The 23,605-nt window shown below is 37.1% G+C and overlaps 1 protein-coding gene across 1 annotated transcript in view; it reads left to right on the top strand.

The window, feature by feature from the left end:
* Positions 1-20,523, top strand: part of LOC124159328 (isocitrate dehydrogenase [NADP] cytoplasmic) — a 31,983-nt gene extending 11,460 nt beyond the window's left edge. Inside the window, exons 3-10 of the mRNA XM_046535071.1 lie at positions 12,696-12,889; positions 13,011-13,171; positions 14,580-14,728; positions 15,629-15,757; positions 16,848-17,005; positions 18,364-18,498; positions 18,801-18,963; positions 19,848-20,523. Coding sequence (XP_046391027.1) covers positions 12,696-12,889; positions 13,011-13,171; positions 14,580-14,728; positions 15,629-15,757; positions 16,848-17,005; positions 18,364-18,498; positions 18,801-18,963; positions 19,848-19,929 — 1,171 coding nt within the window. The 3' untranslated portion in view covers positions 19,930-20,523. The remainder of the gene's footprint in view (positions 1-12,695; positions 12,890-13,010; positions 13,172-14,579; positions 14,729-15,628; positions 15,758-16,847; positions 17,006-18,363; positions 18,499-18,800; positions 18,964-19,847) is intronic.
* Positions 20,524-23,605: the final 3,082 nt, after the last annotated feature.

Genomic DNA, 23,605 nt, shown 5'->3' with positions numbered 1-23,605 from the left:
TGATAGTTTTGGAGGCTATTGTCATTATCCGAAGTAGCTCTTTTCATGTATTCTCGGTGATCTTCGTACGTTCTTTACTTCTAACAAGTATCCCGGCGTATTTCAATCAAAATTTTATAGTTATTTACTTCAAATTTTAACGCCTGTAAATATCATGATGAATCATGTAAATATCATTATGGGACGTCTGTAAATATCATTATGGGATCATAATCCCTTGAAAAAGCGACCGGCATCGATCAGGAAACGTAGGGGCCACCCAAGAATTGACGCGGCGACATAGCCCAAAAGTTTTTATGTGATCATAATCCCTTGAAAAAACGACCAGCATCGGTCTGGAAACGTAGGGGCCACCCAAGAATTAACGCGGCGACATAGCCCAAAAGTTTTTATTCATACTGACGAGCACCCGCGAAAGTTTTAACGAAGTCTGTAAATATTTTTCTGCGTTTATATTTCTGTTTTCTCACCAGCTAGGAGAGAATAACTGAGCGAAACGAAAGAAATAAGTTTCGTAAATAAGTTAAGTAAGAGTTTCGTTTGCAAAAGTTAAATTAGATAAGAGTGTATGGTAGGGAGATATGCACCATATGCTTCTCCTTAGTCGGTAGGTGGAGACTCCTGTGACAAGATAGATAGCTCGGAACTTGAGTACGGGGTTAGAGGAGATAGCAAAGTGCTAAGAGATGCTGGAATGCGTGATGAAAGGAGTTGTGTTTGGTATGCGGGCGTGCAAAAGGAATATGAAATCCTCTATGGAAGGGATTACGAAGCAATGCGCATTCTAGGCTGAAGAACCTTTAGAAGACCAGAGGCGGATCCTGGGCAACTCCTCCCATACACGAAAAAGATCGCCTCCCTTGGTGCCTATAACATTCTATATGGTATCCATACCCCTTCCTCACCCGGTAACATATCATACTAGTGGATATTGATTATTGATCCCTCCGATATGGGTTTGTCTCCAAATACTTTATTCTAAATCCACCAATGTGGAAAATACATCTCACAGCTGCTCTAATTCATATGGATCGGCTTTATGCAAACCTACTCTGATAATTGATGGCGTTTTAATGTTACGCGTGATGAAATGTTTGTAAAGCCAGAAGCGAAAGGCTCTTGATTAATTTTTCTGCCATTCCTCACTCTCCAAACGTCTCCTTCCTTCTCCTCAAGGTTATCGAGTCTTTCTTGCGTTGCATGCTCGCCTCAATGAGTTCGTGAATGTTTTCTTGGGTTCATCTTCTTTATCTTTTATTTGCGTAGTATTTGCTTCCGCAATCGTGTCACATTATTTTTTGTTGTTGCGTCTTCATGATGAGCGTCTTTCCGTCAGAATTCAATTTATTCATGAACTGAACACCATAGAGTTGCCTTGCAAAGTTTGCTGAGGATTTAGGTGAACTAAACCACCGGATTCAATGACTTACTTGCGTGCTTACTGCGTATAGTGTTTCCTATTTCCAGCGCACATTGTGAGAATCGTTTTTATTTTATATTTTATTTTTAAAATTTATTTCCAACTTCCCTGTAAACCGCACATTAAGGCCTTTACAACGGAGGATTATCAAAGAACAACAGAGACAATCATACCCTGGAAATGGACCGCTTACCCATGCGGGATTCGAACCTACGACCTACGGTTTGTCCGGCGAAGACCGCCGCTCAAGTCGTCATTTGATATTGTGCCGCTCATTTTTACTCTGCCCCTTACATTACCGTCTTCATTTGTTCAGAATAGCTTGTTACTTTAGCTCGGCAGTTTTAGTCAAGGATTTTGGGAAATCCGAATATTGAAATGAAATTAATTTGCACTTTTCCACAATAATTTAATTCGTACGACGCGTTTCGGCTCACGGAGCCATCCTTTGGTCTTGAGACGAAACTCGTCGTACAAATTGCATTATTGTGGAAAAGTGCAAATTCATTTTATTTCAATTTGTCGATATACAATATACCCCTGAATCAGTTGTACTTATGCGGAAATCCTAATGTTTAACTTGTTATACCGCCATGCTTTTCAAATGGCATCTGCGGTGAATAATAAAGGTAAGGCCAGAGACAAAGGGGATGTTGCTCTCATGGTCGAAGTACTATTGTGTGTTTTAATACGACCTTGGCTAAAATGCAGTGCTTAGTGGATGACCAAGTTTTAAGTTGTCTCCACCGACCTGAATTTTCTATGGCTACTCTGACCTCGGAAGTCCTGGCCATATAAAGGTTGCGGGAGAGACACGTGCGACCATGCTGACGTTATGTTAATCATCCGCTTATACCCATAAATATTCAGTCCATTACAAAGAGCTGAATATATTCCTTGGTACCCTGTCTTGAGGATAATGAAACATAATTATTGTGTGTGTGTTTCATTCGAATCGTATATATTAGTGCTGTATATTAGACTTCGAATGGCGAATGTGTAGTTATAATCATGCTTAACAGTGAAGCCTAGATCGATATTTAGTAATAAATTTTCATAAATTTATCAGGTGTTAGTTGTTTAGAAATCAATACCCATTACGTCTGACACGTCGTTTTTACACGGAAGTATTCTTTTTGTAAATTTATGCGTGTTATGCCTATTATTACTGAACTGGCTATGCAGATATTATCTCTCGATAATCCTGAAATGATGTCATCTCACGTCGCATCCAGCTTCTTTTTTCACCATAATCATCGTTGATAAGGTAACAGTTATCTCATGGTGATTTTTAGATATTCATTTATTATTAGTGTTAATTACTCTGAGGTTAAGTATATATTCCGCTCTTATAGAATCGCAGTGAATGTAAAAAAAAATAATGTACTTAGTAAAACATTTTGAAAATGCATTTTTAAAGATTTGGTAAAGAGAACTGATATCGTTATCATTTTCGGACCATCTTTATTCCGATGCTGTTATAATTAATTATTGAATTACGGCAACACTTAACGTGACTGCAATAAAAATTAATCGTATGGTTATTTAATTTTATATTTTTCAGTGCCCTCTCAGTATTGTAATACCTATATGAAATTATTGTAATGGGATTTTTTAATTACTCGTTTTGCCATTTTAGATTACTGTCAGACCTTCCCCTTGTTTTTTTGTTTCTGGGTAAATACAGATGAAACAAGGTGAATCGCATGAGTAACATTTTCGAAATAGTTTCGGCATTAGTTTTAGCGAAAATTATTTCGATATTATTATTGGTGGCGAAGAATTGTTTCTTCGAATATCCTGCGAATGCGCCCTCGGTATGAAGGCATATAGTATTCAATAGTCTATCCAACCAGATCTTTGAGCCTTAGAGAGGTATAAATGTCTGATGGCTGTTGAAGTGTCGCGGCTGTCGCTAGCTTAACTGATAATCTTCTTGATAAACACGCACCACCCACTTCTGCGCTGTATGCGGCTCTTTGTCGTCACATTCTATTTGCCCTAAGACGGAGATATATCGACGGATCATATTTTATGTCACTCTGGTTAGGTGACAGACCGCGTAAAATAGGATCAGCCATAGGTGTATATCCGACTTTGAGAGTAAATAACATGTGACGACTAAGAGACGCCTGTTCATCGCCTGATAGAAAATGTTAGCGCTTAACTCATTACTCGCTGCATTTGAACGGAATGGCAAAAATCAATGCGCTGCATTTTTGGTGCTGGATGAAAGTCCAAAGTTAATGTGGTAGAAAATGAGGAAGGTTTTGGGATAACTTATTTACTTATCCATTAACTTAATTATCAAACTAAGTACGGCGAATTCGTAATCACTATCATTACGGTATTTAAATTTTGATAGAAATCATAACCTTACGAATATGCTATATTTAATGAAAACTACGTTCGATAAAGAACCACTCTATCTAGACCCTGTAACAAGAGAGAATTAATACGCACCTACCTTTTGGCACCATTTCTTGAAAGCATGATGTGTAAGTAATTAGTTCCGGCTTAACTTAGTGGAAGTTTGCAATTTTTTTAAAATACGTATTTGTTGTGTGGACCACAACCAATTAATTTTTTATGATAAACATGATGCACATTATAATGAAAAGTGGCCTTAATTTCCTCCAATATTTAATCGGGATGACATGACCTATAGTATGTGTGTAGGGCTTACGTACACGGGGGTATTTCTAGTCAGCTTCCGATGATGCATACGAAAACTGAAAATTTAACCATGCATTGTACCATAAAGTACGGCAGTGTATATCTTTACGCCCTTTACTCACATGGCCGCCGGCACTTCAGTTTTGTATATTGTCTTTTGCATGTTTCTTCGTTTGTATGTCTTTTGCATGGCAAAAACATACCCTGAAGGTTTTGAGAAAATGTGAATAGATGCGAATTTTTTATGCCCAAGCCAGAGCATTTTTTAATGATACAAACCACAACTTCCCATTTAAAGGAGCGCTTCAGATGTTTTGAAATATGAATTTGTAATCCGCTCTAAAATAGAAACTTATGTTTTATCTCAATCTAATTTTTTAACTTTCAAATGCCGCCCCATTCCCACTCCTCTTGTTTGTCTGCGATCTCCTCATACCTTACGCGCGACTCTCGTGCTCGGAAGCTGGACTTGCTAATTATTACGTGTCGTCCGTGAAAATAGCATACCGCGACTTAGGCGATTTAAGGTATTTTCGTTATGTTTGATTTGCATTTCGCGGTTCGAAAATTTCGGAGTTATCGTATTGTTAGTTCCATTGAACGTGTGGGTATATTTGGAAAATACTCGGTTCTCAAGGGAAGAGACCGCTCTAATTGTACACTCTTCCCGTTGAGTGTTGATACTTTCACGTGTTGAGAGCTAAGATGAACGCATCACTCCCGCTGGACCGATCTTTTTTTCGTCTCGTTTTACTAATTTAAAACTCTAGCTGTCATATTGAAAATTTCTGAGTGCGAAGGAGTATACAACGTTTTCCTGTATGTTAAATGCGAAAATCAACCTCATATTTTCTCGAAAGTAATATTAATATCATTGTGATACTGTGAAAATATTGTAAGGGTTTGCTCGTTTACTCTGAATATTTCATTAGCGTAGGTTTTTTTTCTGGCAATGCGTCACAATATGAAGGATTATATACGACAGGGCGAGCGAAAGAGATGCGTTCTCTAAAGGTATTTTATTCACACGGTGCTGTACATATCATTAGGTGAGCATTTTATCCCGCAAGGTTAAATGCAACTCATTCGTTATAGTAATCTATCTCGCTTTTTCGCTGTTTTTATTAGCTCTCCTCCCCCCCTTCTTCCCCGTGTGGCTTTCGCCTCGATGCGTACGTCGAGCAATCCAAACCACTTTCCGCTCACCATTTATCGTCAAGGCTATCCGGAATGCTTATGGTGTTTGTGCGCTTCGGCTGAGATAAGCTTTCGAATAACCGTATCGACTTCTAGAGACACAAGTACATCCATCCACTGGGCGCTATGGCGATTGCCATGATTGGTAATGGAAAGCTTTTGAGGCTAACGATTTTGTGAATTAGACGCGCTTATTTTTTCCTCTTCAATGGGGGCAAGGCAGCCATCACGGGATTCAGTATGAAATAATTTATAGGTAACAACCAATCTAGGGATTTATTTATGGCGGGTGGGTTGGCGTTAGTCAGAAAATTCGACTTTTGGCCGTGTGGTGCATGCATCAAAATCGGAATTGGTGGTATTAAGCAGATCCCTGCTACGGTGGGGTTAGGTCCGAGTGTACCAGTGTCAGGGTCGCGGGTTTTAGTCCCGGGCTTTATTTTCCACTCTTAGGGACCTGGCGTTTTAGTTTTCATTCGTTTACCTATGATTGTGTACGTTCATGTTTCATGAACGTTTCTTCCAAAATTCCTACTGAGGAAATTACTCTCTCTTTGAATTGACTTCAGATATTTCTCTAAAATTAATATTTCTGTATGATAGGTTGTCTGTATGACGATTACATGTCGATTATAAGTTGCAACTTTTAGTTTTTGTCTTTTCCCTCGAAATATCTGCTCAATAGCTGTTAAATTACGTTTTTTAAGGTTATTTCATTTCAGCTGTACTGTTTTGTTATTTGAAGTAACACTCCTGATTGTAGTATTTCATTGTTAAGTTTTTTACTCCGACTTTTTCGAGACTAGATTTGTTTTTATTTATTCCTAATTACCATGTAGGAAGGTGAAATATCCGTTTACCTTAAAACTATGGGCGATGATGCGATGAATTTGCTATTAAATTACTTTTAGTATTTTCAGAATATTGGGCTTTTCCCCTAGTGAAGTACCCTATATTCTTTGTGGTATTATCTTCTGATTGTAATCCCTTGAATTTTTCAAAAGATTTTTTTTTTTTCATTTTATCAATGTTCGCTTCGATCTATCGACTTCCAGGAGGACTTGTGAATTGGAAGATACAGGGATGCATTCACAGTTTCGATAGTGATCGTACTGTTTACGTTCTGATAGTCCTGCTTCTTATAGTTTTAAGTGACGTAATGCTGTGGCCGTCGTTAGGGAAAGGGAGTGGTTACTGGTTATCCCCTCAGAGTAAGGATGGGGGAGAGTGCGCTTTGGCTACTGCGCATGTAGTCAAGATCCCGCACTTACATCCCACACTTCCCGCACTTCTTCCCACAAGAAAAGTAAGGACTCCCGCACTTCTTCCCACAAGAAAAGTAAGGACTCCCGCACTTCTTCCCACGATCACGTGGTAACCATGTTGACCACAGAATCTGCTACTGCGCAGCCTGAAAGCGCCCTCTACCCCAATCCTTACTCTGAGGTTATCCCCTATTCAAGTGACGCTCGGTTGTGAGGCAATAATGATGACAGAAAATTTCTTTGGATAAAATTGAATTGGACGAATTGAATAAAATGAAGTTAAGGGTCTTTGACGAACCTATTAAATGCTCAGAAATTTACAAATTCACTTACGTTATTTCTAAAATAACCTCCCTTTCTTTTTCCTTCAAAGCCATTTCCTAGACGCCGTTATTGGAAAAAGTAAGCTAGCTATAGCAATATGAGGCCCATCGGGATGTAATATTTTAATAAGCTGTCGAAGAATAATGTGCACGTGATCAATGATTTTTTTTCTTCGTTCATTTCATGGCTCCGTAGTTTCAGATGTTTTTTTTTCTTTTAATTACCGAGTACATTCAAGGAAAAATGTAATGTGTAATTACTTTTATAGTTTTCCATTTTCATTGCCTTGTTCCAGGGATCTAAGAGTGCTAATGGAGGATATTAGGGCGTTGGCATTATTAATAAGCATTCTAAGAATATTTGTGAACATTCAATTAATCATATGCAGGTCAAAAACATACGTATTACATGATTTTGATACTTACCCTAGAAAATAAGTTACCAGACTTTACCCGTTTGACCTGCAATCTCCGTAAATTTCGATTAGTGGTATATTGGCTAATTTAAAAGTCATCGATGTGATGTGAACTAAGTCTAATTAAGTATAGCTTAAGCGGATGTATGTATACTTACAGTCTTCGTGTTTGCTCTCGCGAATATATTATTGTTTGTCAATCGTTTGACGTATTTTAACCTGAGATTCTAACAAGGAGTTCGTGGCATCAATGGTTGCTTAAGAACTACAGAATTCTGCTCGAGCCAATTGAAATATTCGAGGAGTTGTTAAAATTTGTTTTGAACCTCCCACCAGGATTCACGGCAGGTGGTATGCGGAGGAAGAATTAATTTTAGCTGTAGGGTTCGTGAAAAAAGAGCGGGTGCCTTTAATGGTGAGGTCGCTATTTTTTTCCTAACCTATGAAGTTCCGCGTGTTGCTGTTGCGCTTATAAGACGTCGTTGCCCCGTATCGTATGAATTTTCTCTCTCTCTTCCCCTCAAACTCCCTCTATTCTCCTTAGTCGGTGAGTTAAAAATGTTAAAACAATCAGAGTTAATACGCTCGGAAGTCATTAAATATTTTGTGCGGTTTTTTTGTGGCTATCAGATGCAATCTAGCAAGAGGAAACGATTTCGCTTACGGTTGAATTTCGTCGGCAATCTATGTAAATATATCGGCATAGGTAAATTAATTTAATATTTTTCTTCATACTTATTCGTTCCCCTCCCTTAGTAGCTATAGTCAGCGTGAGAGCGAGATTTGATTATGTTTAAATCCCCTTCGTGAGTTCTGTAGACGAAGGAAGCTACTATTCATGTATTTAGGTCGTTATTGACTCGCTCCATACTTTAACATCGGCGTTTTGACTTGCTTTACATAGATAAATATTTGATCCTTGCTTAGGTGAATTGCTTGAACAATGGAAAAACTTATATTTAAATATTGATGGAGTAACTAGTGACCACTATTAATCTTTTCCTTATTCTTTGCCTTCATATGACGATATATATACCAAAATCCAATGTTGCAGACTGAATTCAAGGTATAAATCGGGTTTAGGCCGTATGTTGATTGTATAGCTGTAGTTAAAATATGCGCATATTCAGTTACTAGAGCGGCGGTGCGCATCTTTTTCATCGCTTGCTACTCCATCAAGGTTGTCTGTCAGTGCCTCTTGGGTGAAAATGACCAGGGGCGCAGCTAGGAATTAAGGCTGAGGGGGGTTTAGGTGCAACTAATACCGGGGTGTGTGGAGTATGGAATACCCACCAGGATAAGCGATAGGTACGAGATCTATAAATAAATCCTTACACTATTCTGTTAGTAATATCAATCCACTTAAGTAAAATGGATTAAAAAATTTCTCTGAGCTCTGGGGGGGGGGGGGGGGGGTTAACCCTACAAACCCCTCTCCTTGATGCGCTTCTGAAAATGACAGCTCCCTGCATGTGCCTTAGAATTATCTCCTTTGCTTTCGAAAAAAGGTTTTACTCAGTGAATGTCGTGGGTCAAATCCGTCGAATGAAATATCCGGCGGATTGCATTACAATGTTCGAGTTTGCGATGTTTGTGACGCAGTAGTGCCCTCAATATATCTACGCAATATGTACAGAGGTCATGCTCTGCGATCCTTACGATCTATGTTGTTTAGCCGTTAAAAATAAATGTGTCAGTGTGATATAGGCATCACATCGACAGAAGGGAGTGGTATCTTTATCTAGAAGGGAACTATATTTTATCACTGTTAAGCAATTAGAAGTAAACAGTCCTTCTTGACTATAGTGAACCGTGGGGTATTCAACTCGAAGAAATGATGCAATTCGAGTAGACATTTTGAAAATATGATGTAGAAATCAGGCACAATTTTGTTTCGGGGTTGGTATGCGAGTAGTTTATACTGGTATTTTTTGTCGGTTTCCACACGGGGAAAATTATAATTTTCGTGAAATAAGTTATTTCGTCGTTTCGTAAATAAGCTGAAAATTATAGTCGTCGTCGGTTTGAGCCAATACGGCCGTGGTTATTATCTCATTGTCAGTCCACAGCTCTTGATAGTTAAAAGAGTTTTAAGTCAGAGGATAAGTGCTCCTGGGCTAAAAAGTAAAAAATAAAATAATAAAAAACTAGCACGAAAGAAGGCTGTGTTCAGTGAATGCCGTGGGACAAATTTTTAAAACGAAATCCCCGGCGGATTGCATTCCGATGTTCGAGTTTGCAGTGGTTGTGAGCTCATGACACTGTACTGCCCTCAATTTCTACGCGATATGTGCAGAGGTCATTTTCGCTGCGTCTATCAAAGTCTTAGGGGATGGTGTCTGCATAGGGGATTTATGGGGGCAGTCGCCGCAAGGGAAAAAATTGGGGATTGGAGCTGAAGCCCCCCCCCCCCTGGCTGTGTTGCAGGGACAAGTAGTGAGCGAAATGGTATAAATACCAAGACATGGTCATTATTGACATAAATTGGCGATGATTGGGATGATTATCTACCTATGAAAGAAATGTGGAAAAGTGAGAAGAAATGGAAGCAAATGAACAAAATGTACCGATTTGGGTGGCGATGTTAAAAAAATAGGAGAAATGTGAGGTATTATTCCCAAAGGTGGCAGATTTCTGATCGTATAATCGTTATAGAGGTATGTAATCGGAAGAAATGAGTGGCATCAAACTTTAATCATTTCCAGGTTATTCCGAGGTGGTGGGTGAGAAATAGTGTCTTAAGATTGGCACGACCCTCAAGGGAATGTGTTATTATCGGAGAGATCGCGAACATTTTCATATCAAGTTTTTTTTACTAACTTTAGATAGCATTCTTCCGAGATGTTGGGCGGAAATTTTAAACCGTCAAAAATGTAAATGATAACTATAATGTGAAAGAGCGATATTTGCTGGAAAATAGGACTCCCATAGATACATAACTCTGGACTTAGAAAAGAGGATCGCGGTGTCGTATTAAGAGGATGCATCATTCTTCACCCTTAAGAGGATGCATCATTCCCGCATCATATTAAAATGAACGCTGTTATCTTTAATTTTTCCGGATGCATAGAGTGTACCCTTGTCAATATTTTCCTGTCTTAAATACGAAAATTTTTCCTTATTTTTTTCTCTGAGGGATCGAATTACACATTTGTAATATATAGTTAAATGTTGACGTGATCATATGGATTCTAAGACTAAATAATGTATTTATGATGGTTCAAATCGGAGGGAAGTGCTATTTGGGGTGTTTCTGGGGGGTTTTCAGGTAATACTGCTTCCTCAACAAAATGTCTGGGAGGATGCTTCACTCCACCTCCACTTCATTCCCCTCTACCTCTGCTGGCTACGATGGTGGTCCCCTGTACCTAACCATTCGAGATGCGTGCCACGTTTTCATCATATACTCTTCCGGTATATTCGTCCGGTATGAGTTGAATTTTGAAACGCTACAATGCGGTAAACTTTCTATCATATCATGAATATCTTTCAGATTTGAACCATGTTGTTGTGCTTATAACTGTCGAATATTCGAGGCTGTTAGTCCTCAAATTCTTGTTTTACCAAGACAAAACTTGTAAGACTTGGAAAAGAAAACAGGAATTTTTGAAATCCTCTCTCTACTTGTAAATGTTCCCGATAAATTAGAGGTTTTTGTTTACTATCGAAACCGGTCTAAAAAAAATAGGGACCTCTGAAGGAGAGGTAAGTTACCAGAAGAGCTGTTTTATAGCTGTGCCGAAAAAGTTCAAATTTATTACGTTGCGTGAGAATTTCGGGTACTTATGTGCCATGATAAATCATAGAATTATATTCGTTTTGGTTACAAAATAATTTTTTAATGTTTATTTCAACTGATATCAATTTTAGGCGCGATTATGCTGCCAAGATTTCAAGTAATCTCTATAAGAGAACTTAAACATGCGTCACTCTTTCGTAGAATCACTTTATACCCAACCTCAAAGGCATGTTAAGAATTCGAATTATGACATGTCAGCGTCTATATGTCTAACAATTGATGGAAAGACAATAACAGAAATATGATGATGATCAGTAAGGATGCCACGGCAAAAAAAAAAAAACGCCCGACGACTTTGAAAATGCGGCTACGGCAATGGACGCGTCTATTGTTGCGTCGTCAATTAGCAGAGAAATCGAATGGCCACTTCTAGCTGAGCCCTTGGAAATATCCACTTTCACGTTAAAATTTACAACCGTTATGTTAGCCTGTGAATTTGAACTCGATGCTTGATTTTAGTTGTTATTGTTATAGAACTTATAATTGCCGCTATTATTTTGTCGAATCACGTAAATGAAGTATTTTTACAATGCCGTAAAAAAGTTTTGGAAGACTCAATGTTTCATGTAATTCATTATTTTTTTATTTATAAAGAAACCAAATGTCATTAAGTAAACCTACGTAAGTTTTAGCTTTTACATGCGTGAACGTAACCGAGGTGCCTAGATAGTTTTTAAAAAATTTGGAAGCTTTCAAACCAACTGTGATGAATCATGCCCGCCGAGGTTAGGGGGGAAATGGAGAAGGGGCGGGGGTAAAAATTTTAAGGGCCGGAGATATAAGGATTGTTGCGGCGTACGGATCAGGGCCGAAATTAGGACTTTTTTCAGGGGGGCAAAGATCAGTCCTCTCCTGATCCCCCAACGCTCCCTCCTTTCCTCTTCCCTACCACTATAAAAGAAAACCTCCATAAGCAATTTTTTTAGGTCTTGTAGCTGAAATTACATTCCATATGTTTGCTATTAAGAAGTTTTATACGTATTAGATGTTTAATAATTTATAAATTAATAACTATTTTTAAATAATTTAATTAGAAAAATTAAATAACTTTTTAAAATAAACTTTTCAAATTTTTCGTCCCCTGAAATCTGGGAAAAGTGCTCCTTCTGCACCTAGTTCTGGGCCTGTCATGGAGGACAAAAGTACTCAACATTAATTTGTCTTGGTGTCTGCTGTGGCTCTCGTTGGGCCAGCAATTCATTGAAAATTAGTTTCAATTTCCCCCAGTAATTTATTGTCATTTTTTATTTTCTGCATTATGTATGTCTAAAGTATTAACTGTTGCAGTTAGTGTTAATTTTGCTGTTTGTGACTTAAATATTGTGTAGAAAAACGAACAATTGAGTTTGAACCTTGAAAACCTAGATCTGAAAAGTAATATAACAAAATAGTAAAAGTATCTAAAATGTTTTCATGGTCTTTTCTACAGTGGATGACCAGAGAAATAAAAGGTTGAATGGGCCTTTCCACTTTTAATGGTATCATTCATATTTCATAAAGTCCCTTCCATAGCTTTTTATTTTAAAATTTGATGTCTTTTGTATAGAACAATGAGCTTTAACATTAATTTACCATTTATCTTCATTATTTCCACTTTAGGATAATATGGGACCTCATCAAAGAGAAACTAATTCTCCCCTTCTTGGACATAGAGCTTAAAACCTACGACCTGGGTATTGAACACAGGGAAAAAACAAAGGATCAAGTTACAATTGACTGTGCAGAAGCTATAAAAAAGTATAATGTTGGCATTAAGTGTGCTACAATCACTCCAGATGAGAAGAGAGTGGAAGGTAATGTTTAATTATGGGCATATAATTTTTTTTAGCAACCAATGAGTGTTATAAACATATTTTTAGACTTTAAAATTTATTAAACCATATTTTGAAACTTAAATTTTCTTTTCCTCTGCAGAATTCAACTTGTCCCAAATGTGGAAATCACCCAATGGAACCATTAGAAATATTCTTGGTGGAACAGTCTTTCGAGAGGCTATTATTTGTAAAAACATTCCTCGACTTGTCACTGGCTGGGATAAACCAATCATTATTGGCCGTCATGCACATGCTGACCAGGTAGAATTGCAAATTTTTATAAAGAGAGCATTTTGTCATGTATAACAAATATATAGGGTATTTACATGTGTTTGCAACTGTAGTTTTTTTAGCTAAGTAAGTTGAAAAGGCTCAGGCAAACTCAATTAATTCATTTGTTCTCTTAAATGAAACCCATTAAATACTTCTGTTGAAAAAATGTAACTTTCCACTTAAAAAAAACTAATTTTGTGGGAAGGCTAGTTTTAGATACCTTGTATCATTTTGTGTCTGGTTTGCTCAATCTCATGTGTGGCATTAATACCTTATGCAGTGGGAAGGAATAGGGTGCGACGGGTAAAACCTTAAGGTGGGAATGGGTATTTTTGGGTAGAGGGAGAGAAGGGTGGAGGCATAATGGTTGGGTGTGGAGTATCCCACTATCTTTTGCATCATCTTTTTTTGAATCCATGAAGCATTGTCTCCGGTCCCAGATGGATACTGTCTCTTATGTGGAGGCTTCTGTTTGTCAATGAGTTAAGTCTTATCAGTTAATGAGGTTGAAGACGGCAAAAAAATTGGATTTTTTAATTTGAATATTCATTGCAGTTGAAGTGCGGGTGAAATTGTGGAAGGGCGTTGGTCATTTACTGGAGTTTTCTTGGATAGGTTGGACCTCAGGTTAGGTGTTCGGATGAATTCTTGTGGATGGCTGGTGAGCTATGAACCTGTGAAAAAATGTTGACCCCCAAAAAAAACACCTGCTTTCCAGGCCAGCATTTCTTATTCTTATTTTGAGTGTCTAGTTTTGCCATTTTTTTCTCCAAGAGAATTGCAATGCCTAGCTAAACTTGCCGATTCTTATCAAAATTAGAAATACGTTTTTTTCCCAAATCAATCAATATCTTGTCAGAATTTTTGTCTTAAAGTTTAAAGAGGGCAAAATTGCCATTAATTGGTTTGTTCTGTGAAAATATTTGTATGTAAAAGAGACATCATGTATGAAAAGTATTTGCATTAAAACCTCAAACCTCATCCCCATTTTTCACTAATTAAATGACTAAAATCTGTGCATGCTCTTGACAACCTGTAGCACATGTGTGCCTTTTTACATTCCTACAGTAAATAATCTGATTAAGGCAAGTTTTTCTGTGTCATTAGTCATGGAAACAAAATGTAAAAATAGGTTATATAGATAGGGGAAGTCACTTGATTATGCCTTGATAGTAAATGATTTGGGAAAAAATTACTGCTGTAGTTTTGAAATGGCTTATTATGTTATTTTGGATAGATGTTACATTTATCTCACATATAATAAAGAATAGTTTGTAAAATATACTGATAATACTTGTGTCATCCAGACATCATTCCCTGAAGTTTCTGTGAGTAGGGTTTGTCATGTGAACTTAATAATTTTTCTGATAACTATGTCATTATTCGTATTTTCCAGTACAAGGCAACTGATTTTGTGGTGCCAGGGGCAGGAACGTTGGAAGTAATATGGAAGAATGAATCTGGAGATAATATCCAGCGAGTGGTGAATGTTTTTAAAGGGCCTGGAGTTGCATTGGCTATGTTTAATACGGATGAATCAATAGCGTAAGTTTCAAATCTATATATGTTTGTACATTAGAGGTTTTAGTTCACTACATCAGAAAAAGATTAATTGAGACCATCATAGACCGAGATTAAAAAAACAGTGATGTTAAAGACAGAAACTTTTTATTATAATTTTAAAGTTAATTGGTGATTCAGTTTGTTATCATAAATAATTGCCTAAAAGTATTACGAAATACTTGTACATAATGGTACTCCAAAATTATTTCTCTTATGTGTAACTTAGTGTAACTTTTGAGCCAAAGGAGGTGTTACACAGCCACCTCTGTCCTCCGATATGGCTATGGCCAAACGATCAAGGTAACATACATATGGCTTTTGGCTGCTTGTTTTCCTTTGTGTCGTCCCCTCCCCTAAGTTATGACCTATATCTGCCAGTGGTGAAACAGAAATTTGAGGAGTTGATTGGAAAGTACCTATTTAAAAATTTTAATTTCTTGTTGAAGTTAGAATTTATGTATTGTTTGTAATTTATTAAGCAAATTAATCATTTTTGCCTCTTTGCAGGTTTCTTCTTTTCTAGGATTTTCTTTTGCAGGATTTTTCTTCTTCAAGGTGTCATTAATTACATGCCAAACCAAAAGTAATTATTATAATAGGGATAAACTGGGATCAATAAACGATTTGGGAGACCTCATAATTCACCCAATCAATTATTCAGCTTGGTTGGCTAGATCTTCCCTGTCTAATCATAAATATTTATGAAGTACAATATCAAAGATATTGTTACTTGAATAATCATTATACCCGCGTGGGTTTTATTCATTTTTAATTTGAAATTGTATTTAATTGGATGGCATTGTGTTGATAAATTATCACAAAGCTGCATTCATCGAGGAATATGATTGTTCATTTAATTGATAATTTATTTCTTATTTTCAGGGCTTTTGCTGAGTCATCATTCACTTTTGCCTTAGATAGAGGATATCCATTGTACCTTAGCACCAAGAATACTATTTTGAAGGCCTATGATGGTCGATTCAAGGATATATTCCAGGATATTTATGAAAAGTGAGTAATTTGTATAAAAAATTAAACAATCTCATGGGTTTGGGTAGAAAAATTTTATTCAATTAAGTCATGCCTGCAGTCTCCTTGTAAAAAATTAATGGTTCATTGATTTAACCTTTTCCCTACTAAAGACGTAAATATACGTGTGGATGTTTCTTGACCTGGGAGACGAAAGCCATATATTTTCGTCTGAGATTTTCTTACACAAGTGAAAGAATGTGGAATGTATATGTTTCCTAGCTCTCCCCCTTTTACGACGGTCACGGGTGTACGACATCTTTGTTTCGGGACCCAATACTGCAGGGTTCAGGCTTTATCCTCGGAATCCAGGAGCAGGTACCCTGACCCCTCGTCTTTTATTACCCGTCTTAGAGGTAAGGGACCGCGGTCATCCAATTATTTATCCAGTCAGCTTTTAAAATATTTGTTCTTTTTTCAAGAAATATAAACTAAGAATTGAATTCTTTGTCTTTTGAGCAGCATTTACAATTTTTAAACTAAATTCTACGATAAATATTAACTTATATCTCGAGTTCTGTGTAAACATCAACATGTAAATTGTTGCAGCATTAAATGCATTAATATTGATTTTAGAACTTTGTTTAAAAGTTGACAGTGCTCGGAGAAAATGAGGAATTCAATTCAAAGTCTGCAATTTACATGCAAGCAACAATTATCCATGTGTCAAATACATGTAAGATATCCATAAGTTGACCGTGAACCAATGCCACAAGTATGGTCGTAAACCCAGAAAGGAGGGAGCACAACTACCCTCGGAGTCCGAGATAATGCGGAGTCCTCGCTGGGAGGGGTCGAAAAAGGTTGAAGCTGAAAGCGTGTGATTATCCGCATATGAAGTACATTTTATATAATTACAATGTGTTAAATGTAATGTATGTAGTATCTTACTGGTATGAGAGGTGGTCCTAGGAATTAAAGGCCTTTAGTTTGTGAGCTAAAAATTTTCTCACTGTGACAAATTTTTGGTTGATAATTATGTACAAATAGTGTATTCTAAATATTTTTTTACTTAAGACAAGTGGTTCACTTGTAGTTTAGTTTCAGCTTTGTTTTTTGTTTGATATTTAAGGAAGTACCGGAAGCAGTTTGAAGCAAAGAACATCTGGTATGAGCACAGGTTGATTGATGACATGGTTGCTTATGCAATGAAATCTGAAGGTGGTTTTGTGTGGGCCTGCAAGAATTATGATGGTGATGTGCAGTCTGACTCTGTTGCTCAAGGCTATGGTAATGAATTTTGATTATTAAACCTCTATTTAGCAGCCACTGAGCTGGAAAGTATGGTAGCCACTTAAGGAGTGTGTGCAGAATATAAATTAGAGATGTAAGGCTTACAGGAATGATTAGAGTTAATGTAAGGCATTAACGTGTTGACTGCCATGCTGGCCATAGTGACCATCAATGAAAGTTTCTACCATGCCATGCTGGTCATACTAACCGGCCACGGTGACACTAAATTTCAGTGGATTTTGGACCCTACTGGTGATCAGAATCAATTGCTTAGAAATGGATTGTGACCAAGAGCTCATTCTGCAGTACTTCAGAAAAGAGAAAAATTAATTATTGTTTAAATTGCAATATTTCTACATGCTATGAGCCAATAATATGAATCTGATAATAAAACATCCATGGCCTCACAGGAAGTAGATACTAAAATACGATGGCAGTCAATGTGCTAATGTATTTTGAAATGCAATCAGAACACCAATTTAGTTTACTTCAATGTCTACAAAGCAGCATTTTGGGGTTGACCATAGTTACGTTGGAAACAGAATGAGCGGAAATTAAATATGTACCTCTCCCTAGACACTGACTAGAATGTAGAGTTTTGACAAGATTAAAGTAATTGCCTAAATTCATTCTGATAGAATGTAGTCTTTGGCTTAGAGGGGAGAAATTCCCATGCAAAAGATGAAGTATTTTGTTAAAATAAAGGTTAGGAGGTGTTTTAAGCATTGAGATGGCTGAAAATAATGTGGCCGCTGGTCAATGAAGGAGGTGGCTGCTGAAAAGAGGTGGAATTTACATGACTTATATGAGAAACATGTTCAACATATGCCAACAGAAAAACATTAAGCTGGCAAAATTCTAGGAAATCTTCCATTTAACAGATATTCTGTAGTTCAGGATTATAATTGCTCGTCTTTGATAATGCAATGATGATGATTTTTTGAGTTCATAGGCTCTATAATTTTCTCACTTTTCTCGGAATAAAATTGTAAACATGCATCAGGTTCATAGGAAAATGCAAAAAATAAAGTTATTGCTGTTGAATACCGTCCACAATAGCATTCTGAGTGGTTATGTTTTTAATTTGACTGATAGGTAATTTAATTCTCATAAAATATCACCATTAAATTGATGAAAATTTTGTATTTGCTTGTGACATCTTTTGGTGACGTAAATTACATTTTTATTTATGAGCTGTTCCTATTATTACTGGCTCGAAACCCTCAAAAAATTGGATGGTCCTCATTTAGTGTTAAAAATATTGTCCCACCAGAAAAAAAACCTTAAATCAGGTTTCTACTGTTTAATAATATAATAAAGTTTTGGGGTCATCAATAAAAAATTCTCTTTTTCAGGTTCTCTTGGTTTGATGACTTCTGTTTTAATATGTCCTGATGGAAAAACTGTTGAAGCAGAGGCTGCTCACGGTACTGTGACGAGGCATTATCGAGTTCATCAGAAGGGTGGTGAAACATCCACTAATCCTATTGGTGAGTTAATTTCTGTAGTTGATTGTTTGGGTATGAACTTGACCTTTTATCACTGGTATTGTTAAAATTGAAATGTGTCACATAAAGCTTTAGTTGTCAAAAAGTATACATCTTTCATGTTAATTGCATGTCATGATTGAGGTAATCTAAAATAAGATAGATGGGGAGTTCGATGGGTTGTATTCCTTTAACAGAAAATCAAGAAAGAGGCATAATGTTTTTGAAAATCAACTAATCTCTGGATTCATGGAATATAATCTGACTTCATTTCTACTTAGTATAAATTTTAATTCCCATTTCAGCTTCCATATTTGCATGGACTCGTGGATTGTTACACCGAGCAAAACTGGATAATAATGAACCTCTGAAAAGATTTGCTGAAGTTCTGGAACAAGTGTGTATCGAAACAATAGAGTCAGGATTTATGACAAAAGACCTGGCTATTTGCATCAAGGGAATGGCAAAGTGAGTTATTTTGGTTTATTGAGATATATTTCTGCAAAATATTTATTATTTTTATCATGTTGAGAGGCCCATGCCAGGCAGAATCCCTTAGGAGCCTGGGCTGCTGTGATTGTTTGACTAATGAGGAACTTTCTTGAAGTGTCCACCTCTGATTGCATTCAAATTTAGAATACGCTACATTGTCATCCTTTATATCAACAGAAACTTTGCACCTATTTTGTTCATATCATCAGGGCCTTGCCCGCCTGGTAGCATTACCCCCGGGACTTGCTGCCTTATTGTGGGCATGAGAGTACCTTGGCTCCTTGGTCACAATGGCAGGGGAAATTTTGCCTTTGTTCATTTGTCACGGTACATTACCATTCTGCAAATTTCGGAAAAAAGAATATGTGGGAAACACTTTGTGAATGTTCCTTATAAGGGCATATGTAGGGCCTGGGTACTATGCCCATAAATACATTTCTAAGTGCCCAGTTCAGCTAATTGGAGCCCTGAATGTTGATGTAGTTGTTACGTTCATATTTAGTGAATCTGTCCTGTAATGAATTAAATATTTACTTCTGTGGGATGTCATACACATTCCTGGAATTTTATTGCCTCATCATAGGGTTAAATTTTATATAGTGTATTCAATACATCACTGATAGTGCTAAGTGTGAAATAGAATGTGAGCATTTCATGCCAGTTGCAACCTTAACTCTTCAAATTAATTTTCATCCAATATACTATGTTTTCCTCACTTGAATTTTGTGTACTTTTTGTCTGTTTCTCCTAAGTATGCTTTGCTGGGAAATATTTGCTGATTGCAATCTGTATTCAATTGAAGGCAAAGGATTATTATTTCTTGCATGATATTTTATTAATCTTGATTATTTTGATTGCAGTGTGAAGAAGGGTGATTATCTGGATACGTTTGCATTTATGGACAAGCTTGCTGAAAATTTGCAGAAGAAGCTTGCAGTCTGACTATCCACACACATTTCCAGTAAGCTGTGATGTCAGAAAGCTTTTGCCATGAGTTTTTACCTCAAGGCTATCATTTTTCTTGCTAAGAGCATGATACATTTCATACCTCATTAGGAAAAGGAATTAGTTCAGTGGGATTTGGCTGCACTGGTTTTATGGTTTTTAAAAGAATCCTGGAGAAAAGTGATAATTGATATTATATCTTATAGTCCAAGAGTGTACTCAGCCCAGTAAAATACTCAATTGGTATCTTTAATTACTTTATCTGTGGCATACTAACATGTGCATTTGTTTGAATACTTTGTTATGTTATTGAATCTGTTATAACTTATTTATAGCTCTTTTAAAAAGTGCACCTTAGGTTTACATAATTTCAACTTTACCAAAGAAAGTTGAAATTTACCTTGTTATAATCTGCTAAATTTATTATCATGTAACAAAAATTTTTCTGTGTCTTCACCTTGATTCACAATTTGTTGGAGTGAAACTTAAAAATTTTCATTTTGCTCACCAGACTGTGCCTGTCACCAAATCTGTTTATTTTTCAACATATTTTATTGTTACTTTTTTTTAAATAAGCCATATTCTCCTGAAGAAGGTTGTTTTTTATTTTACGATTAAGATACTCTTCCTCATGGTGATAATGTTCTCTGAAAACAACTAGTAATAACGTATATGTCTGAATATAGTCCCCCCTTTTTTCCAAAAATGTCCGTGTTAAAAGTAAAGGGAGGAGTATATTCAAATGCATTTTTCAAATTATTCCCTGAAACTGAAGTCTCAAAATTATGGGGGGGGGGGGGGGGTTCTATATTTGGAGAAATATGGTATATCAGCCCGTCAGTGTTAGTCGTTTGATTTACTACATTTACCATTTTATCTGAAAAAAGAAAGTGAGCAGACTGGCTGTTTTTTCCATCATAGATTTGGCACGAATCTTCACCCATTGACTCTGATGTCCTTCCATTAGCCTTCATCCTGTGTGCTTGCATCTCTCTGTAAGTCTTTCCTACTCCTCTCATTTTCTTTACATCATTAGCCAGGCACTTTAAATGGCAAATTTAAAACAATATAAGGTGCTAGTGAATAGAATGAAAAGGCAATGCCGGCAGAGATTATTTGCCTTTTATAGGGAATCTCAATAGAAGATTCACCATGTGCTCTTCGTGGGAGCATATGATGAGAACTCCGAAATATTGTAAGTCTGGAGTGGTCATTGGTGGGAAGTGGCTATTGCACACAATTTCAATAAAAATTATTGGATAAGTAAGTGTCGAATGACCAAAGCCACCCTCCAATAGAACTCAAGTGCATGCCATGGACGATTCTGCTAAAAAAATATGTTGTGCCTTTTCAAAGGAAAGTTTGGACCATAGACAATCCGTGTGTGCAACTGAGCTGGATGGAGCTTTATGTGTTTCGCACTCAGACTGGCCCAGGTTGGCGCGAGCCAAGATTGCAGACTGGTTTTTAAAGTGAGCTTATTTGGCCCTCTCTTAGAAGTCCATTTTGACGGCTACATTTACCAACCCGGAGTCAGCTATGTACTATACTGATCTCTGCTTGGTTGGTAAACGTTTGACTGCCAATGGTAAATAGCCAATCGCTGAAGAAGGGGAACAGCATTACCCTCACCCCTCAAATCAATCTCAATAGGGTGGCTTCCTATTACTTTTTTATTGCCTAAATCGAAAGATTATTACTCCTGAAGTACGCATTTCACTCTCTTAGATTTTCGAATGACGATATCTATTTTTCGCGATTAAACGAAAAGTGAAAATTTTCAAGAGCGCGAAAAATCGACGGCTAAGGAGGAATGCTGGGAAAAGCCCGTGTACCGTATTTCTGGATCCAGCAATTGCCGTACGAGGTGACCTTGGGGTGAGGCTTGAGCGCTGATACGATGCAGGCTGCTAGCAGGGAGCAGAGTACCCTGCTAGCAGGTAGCGCTTGGCTTAAAGAAGGATAATTATTACCCTATCAAACCAAGGAAACTTTCCAAACTTAGGTAATTTTAATGGGTGATTATTAAGAGATGTTTCCCTGAGCTCTGAGCCTCATGCATGCATTGGTAATCTCAGACAATGTAAAACTCCTATCTACTCATATAGAAACTAGGTCCCTGTGACGTCACATGGAGTGGAATCGCATGGGTGCCTTTTTCAAGTGAGGTTAAAATTGACCATTGCCATTTGTCTAAACTGGGATTTCTAAAACCAAATAATTAGTATATTATGAATACACTAATGGTGGGTAAGGAATCGCAATCAATGCCTTTCGTTTTCTTTGATGAAGGAAACTTCAACGTCTCTAGTCAGAGTGAAGGGTATGGTTCAGAAAATTGGTGCCTTAGTGTGCAACTCAATTTTAGCACGTATGGATATGGATATTTGCATCATAAAAACTAAATATATCCCCAACCTCCAATACTCTCTAGGTAGCATTGTCTTCAAAATTATCAATGAATTAGAGACAGGAAATAATTACTTGAGGGTTAAGTATTGAAAAATCTTCAATTAGATTTTTATGGAAACCTTCTTGAGTAAATATTCAACTGAATCAAAATGAAATGACAGAAAAATGTAATAAAAATTATAAGCTTAGGCATCTGACCAAAGAAAACCTTTTCCTTTTTAGTAGTTAGCTAACTGCCTACTTATTGGAGGATTTGAATGGTAGATGATTTTAGTAATCCATCATGTACTTCAATATCCAGTGCTAGATATGTGCGAATACTAGATAGTATTTGAGATCTCAAATACCTCGAATACTTTGAATTTTGAGCCATACACTGTCGCACGCATGTCGTTGGTAGTTGACTCAGAAAAATGTAAAGAACTCTAGTCGTTCAGTGCATGTAGTGCTGTTATAGGTAAGTTGACGAACTACATCAAATTCGCGGATTAGAGTGGGTAAAAGAGTTCGATGTGGGGAACCGAAAATGACCGAGTGAATAAATCCGAAAATACCCGGTTTCCTCCACCAGGAGAACCTCAGTGCCGTAGGATAGTAACTACGCAGCACAATTACCAAAATCCGCTACCCCCTCCATCCATCAGCCTTCGTCCCCTCCTCTGATGATTTCCTCTTCTCCAAAATCAAAGAAAAGGCCCCAGCTCGGGCAGGGTTTGTGTTATGAAGACCATAAATCAAAAGCTTCAAAAGAAAATATCAAGTTACAGGAGAATAATAGAATCGAGTTTCACCCTTCCCTCTTTCTCCCCCACTGACCTTTTTCTTCCTACCTGCTTTGAAGTTCCCCATTTATGGAGGTCAACTGCTGCATCAGTCATCTACAAGTCCAAAAGATGTCTAGCAATGACTTTCGGCAATTGATATTACACCTTTATTGAATTGAAATATTAGTAATGTGCGCGTCATTTAAAAAAGAATAAGACCAAACACGACATATTTCTGACTTTACTCCAGCATTTTACGCAGGAAATAAATGTCAAAATACGACGGAGACTTAGAATTTTGACGAAACTCGATGTCCTCGCTACTGAGCTTCTCAGAAGTTGATGGGGTATTTTTTTCCGAAAACATGTATCAAGTTAAAATTTATGAGTTATGCTGTAAACCTTTGTTGTCACAGATGAAGGGATATTCTCTCTGGATATTTGGTTTCTCCCTGCTAGCAATTCCAATTCATCGTATATCTCGTGAGAACTTCCAA

Source organism: Ischnura elegans, chromosome 5 (genome assembly GCF_921293095.1).
Source record: "Ischnura elegans chromosome 5, ioIscEleg1.1, whole genome shotgun sequence".
Classification (NCBI taxonomy): domain Eukaryota; kingdom Metazoa; phylum Arthropoda; class Insecta; order Odonata; family Coenagrionidae; genus Ischnura; species Ischnura elegans.
Note: the sequence above shows the minus strand (reverse complement) of the source record. Positions and strands in the feature narration are given on the sequence as shown.